The 4,048-nt window shown below is 50.0% G+C and overlaps 1 protein-coding gene across 1 annotated transcript in view; it reads right to left on the minus strand.

The window, feature by feature from the left end:
• LOC107119366 (cytochrome P450 2J6-like) overlaps nt 1-2,329 on the minus strand; it is a gene marked incomplete at both ends in the record, with an annotated part of 26,546 nt that extends 24,217 nt beyond the window's left edge. The window contains one exon of the mRNA XM_015421830.1: nt 2,227-2,329. Coding sequence (XP_015277316.1) covers nt 2,227-2,329 — 103 coding nt within the window. The remainder of the gene's footprint in view (nt 1-2,226) is intronic.
• Between the last annotated feature and the right edge of the window lie 1,719 nt (nt 2,330-4,048).

The raw sequence follows: 4,048 nt of genomic DNA on the forward strand, positions 1-4,048 counted from the left end.
GTGCTCACTGAGAATGATGGAGAATATGGACTTTTCCTTGAGAATGATGGCCTTTTCTTTGTGAAACTGTAAAATTGTATTCATAAAGTTGAAAAGATTTACTAATTGTCCTAGTCATTCACATCACAGTGTCTGCTTGTTTGATGTATTTCCTATATGGATAACTGTTATCCCTTCTTGGTTTACTCAACTAAAAGACTGGCGGAAGAGCTCCGTCTTGCAGGCCCTGCGGAACTGTAAAAACTGATCTCATAGAGGAGCAGGCCCGTAGCCAGGATTTCTAAAGTTGGGAGGCATTTAAATTTCTTATGGGGCCCTGGCTAATCGATACTCGGCTCCTTCTCTGCACCTGCTGCCATTCAGGAGCCCTGGGCTGGATTATTATTATTTATTATTATTACTTATTTAATTTCTCTCCCACCCTCCCAAAGGCTCAGGGCAGTTCACAGGCAGCAAAGCCGGAATATAAAATACAGTAAGACATACAATAAAATACACATTTAAAACCACAGTAAAACCATCCTATAACACGGAGCTATATTAATCAACCAAGATGGGAACAACCACCCAATGTTGGTGGCCAGCTATCCCGGTAGCGCGGTCTCCCGCTATGCTGGGAAGTCGTGGGACCTTGCCAGTAAGTCAGGGGGCCTAGCCCCAAGATGCCCCACTGTAGCTATGGGCCTGTACGAGAGGTCATTCCACCAGGTAGGGGCCAGGGCTGAAAAGGCAAGACAGCAAGACGGACATCCCTAGGGCATCGCAAGGGACACTTTGATGTCATTCCCCATTCTCCTGGAAAGGATGTCAGCACATTGCTGGGGGTACTGGGCACTCTGTGGCTTTGGCCAAATGCTAGAGCGTCCCCAGCATCCCCTGGCAACATTCCGGGATCACTTCCAGACACGTGTGTCAGACCGTGTGGCCAATCCTTCGGAGTCTCCTGGCTTTCCCCCTCGCCGGCCAGCTGAGCGGTGGTGGGAGGCGACCCCCTGGCAGTGAGGGAACCCTTGTGCCCACCAAGGTGACGGCAGCCCTAATCTGCCCCCGGTTGAGCTCTTCTCAAGAATTCTCATGACCCGTTGATAGCACATGCTGCTGCTCTGCTTAAGAATACAGATCTGGAGCAATGCTCCCTCTAAGCTGTTAGGTCTTGTGAGCAAGAATTCTGCTTTGTGAGCTATTGGCATTAAAGATGGGAGCGAGCAATTTGGCTACTGCATCAAATCAGTCCATCCTCAAGGAAATCAACCCTGACTGTTCCCTGGAAGGCCAGATAATGAAACTGAAGCTCAAATACTTTGGCAACCAAATGAGAAGGGAGCACTCCCTGGAGAAGACCCTGATGCTGGGAAAGATTGGGTGTCAAAGAAGACGGGGACGGCAAAGGATGAGATGGTTAGACAGTGTCATCGATGCAACGAACATGAAATTGAGCAAACATCAGAGGACGGCTGAAGACAGGAGGGCCTGGCGTGATCTTGTCCATGGGGTCGCGAAGAGTCGGACTCGACTGTGCGACTGAACAACAACAAATAAATTAGTTGTCTCCGGAGCCCTCCTTCCTGAGCTAAGACAAAAATGTGTGAGCCGGAGGCTAAAAAACTGTGAGCTAGCTCACACTCACTCAGCTTAGAGGGAACACTGATCTGGAGATGTCAAAGTACAGTAGGCCAGGTGCCCGGACTTCTAGTTGGCAGGGGTTATTTTTTTTTTGAAAGAAGTGCTTTGAAGACTCTGCCTGCCTAGCCTAACCCAGGAGGCAAAGAAGGGTTACGATTGCAAACTGTCAAAAGGTATGTCAGATTTCACAAGGCGGTGAGGAGGTGCGGGGGAAAGGAGCCTGTTGCGCCATCTCTTAAGCACATAAGACCATCAGAAGAGACCTGCTGCATCGGGCCAAACTTTGTTCCCTTGCTTCAGACCGACGCGGCTACCCACCTGAATCTGGTCACCCTCGTGAGGGATAAATTGTTGGGGAGATGAACAGCGAATGGGTATGATCCCGGCCAAATTTAGGCATTTTGTCAGTCTCCTTCATTTCAGTGGGATGGCAGGTTGTATGCTCCATTCGTGCTTCAGTAATGTGTTCCATAATTTGCTGTCTCTGTTGCCACACATCCCACCACCACCACCCCGACACCTTAGGCCAGCGTCTCGGTCTGGCTACTGTGGAGGCCGTGTCTGGATTTGTAATTTCTCCTTCTGTACAATTGGTGATGATACATTCCGTCCCTGACTGTCGTGGGCCAGCTTGACCAGCTTGAGTCCAGTGTGGCTGAAGACTCCTCGGTAGTCGAGGAGCCACATGCAGCCAGCTCTGAACCAGCTAAAGTTAGGGAATCGGAAATACAGGAGCCTCAAGATTCATTGCCGGCAGCTGCCCTTGACCCCCCCCCCACAGCTCTGAAGTACCCGAGGAAGATCAGCTGCAGGAAAGTAGCCCACCAAGCTCTCCCTCGTTAATTGGACAGCAAAGGGAAAAGCTCTGGCAAGACTTAAGGACAAGCAGACAGAGGGCCCACCTCTTAGCTTGGCACTGGCTACTACTGATAGCAGTTCTGAGTAAGAGCAGGAGAACCTCCGAACAGATGGCTGTAAATCAGGCTTGTTAAGGAATGCCTACATAAATCAGACCTGGAGAACTGCAGATTGTGGAAGCAACTCGTCACAACCCTGTGAACTTTGTGACCACAACTCTGGACTCTGCCTGCCTCCTGTGACCTTTGGACTGACCCTTGACTCTGTTTTTTGGACCTCATAGAATCATAGAATGTTGGAAGGGACCTTGCAGGTCATCTAGTCCAACCCTCTGCACTCTGCAGGAGCATAGCTGAAAGATAGCACTACGACATACCCGAAAGATGGTTGTCTAGCCTCTTCTTGAAATCGTCCAGCAAAGGAGCATCCACTACTTCCCGAGGCAGTCCGTTCCACTGCTCAACCACTCTGACAGTTAGGAAGTTTCTCCAGTATCCATGCCCTTGTCATTTCCACCCATTCGATCTAGTCTTGCAATCCGGAGCAAGAGAGAATAGATCTGCTCCATGTTCTACATGACAGCCCTTCAGATATTTGAAGACTGCAATCGTGTCCCCTCTAAGCCTTCTCTTTCCCAGGCTAAACATACCCAACTCTTTCAGCCTTTCCTCATAAGACTTGGATTCCAACCCTCTCACCATCCTGGTTGCCCTCTTCTGGACACGCTTGAGCTTGTCAACATCCTTCCTAAAATGTGGTGCCCAAAACTGGACACAGGACTCCAGGTGAGGCCTGACCATAGCAGAATAGAGCGGAATAAACCTACCTGAGCCTTACCGATCAACAACTTTTTGGACTGCCTTGTCTCTGCTTTCCTGAACAACCCATGAACCCTGACCAGTGTTCCCTCTAAGCTGAGTTAGTGTGAGCTAGCTCATAGTTTTTTAGCCTCTGGCTCACACAGTTTTGTCTTGGCTCGCGAAGGGTGGCTCCAGAGCACACTAATTTATGCAGTAGCCCAATCGCTCGCTCACAACTTTAATGCCAGTAGCTCGCAAAGGAGGATTTTTGCTCACAAGACTCCACAGCTTAGAGGGAACATTGACTCTGACTGCTGCTAAACCGGTATTTGACCCCTGGACTGGACTCTTGGCCGTGGCCGGTATTCCAGGACACTGACAGATGTTAATTGGCTCAGCCATGCCTCTCGACTCTGCTAATTGGACCAGCTGATTTTTCACTAAGCCCTTTCCTAGATTAGGTCGGATCCCAGAGAACTCTCTGTTTGCCTACCTGTCTGCGAGTGGGAGGGATCCTCACCTACACGGAGCGGATGGCTTAGCGCGTTGATCGGATCTCGTTTTCAAGTGGCTTCTCTTCCTCCCATCCACCCCGCCCCTTTCCATTTACTTTCCTGCGACCTCAGATACCAACACATCTGACTAATGGATGATTACTTCCCACGTTACCTTTGCAACGGCGCCGCCGCCCACTACGCAGTGATCCGGCACTGACCCCTTTCGTGACAAAGGGCTGATTCTGCAATCCGGAGAGTGTGAACTCATAG

The sequence above is a fragment of the Gekko japonicus genome, unplaced genomic scaffold (assembly GCF_001447785.1).
Source record: "Gekko japonicus isolate JY-2015 unplaced genomic scaffold, Gekko_japonicus_V1.1 scaffold6330, whole genome shotgun sequence".
NCBI classification, from domain to species: Eukaryota; Metazoa; Chordata; class Lepidosauria; order Squamata; family Gekkonidae; genus Gekko; species Gekko japonicus.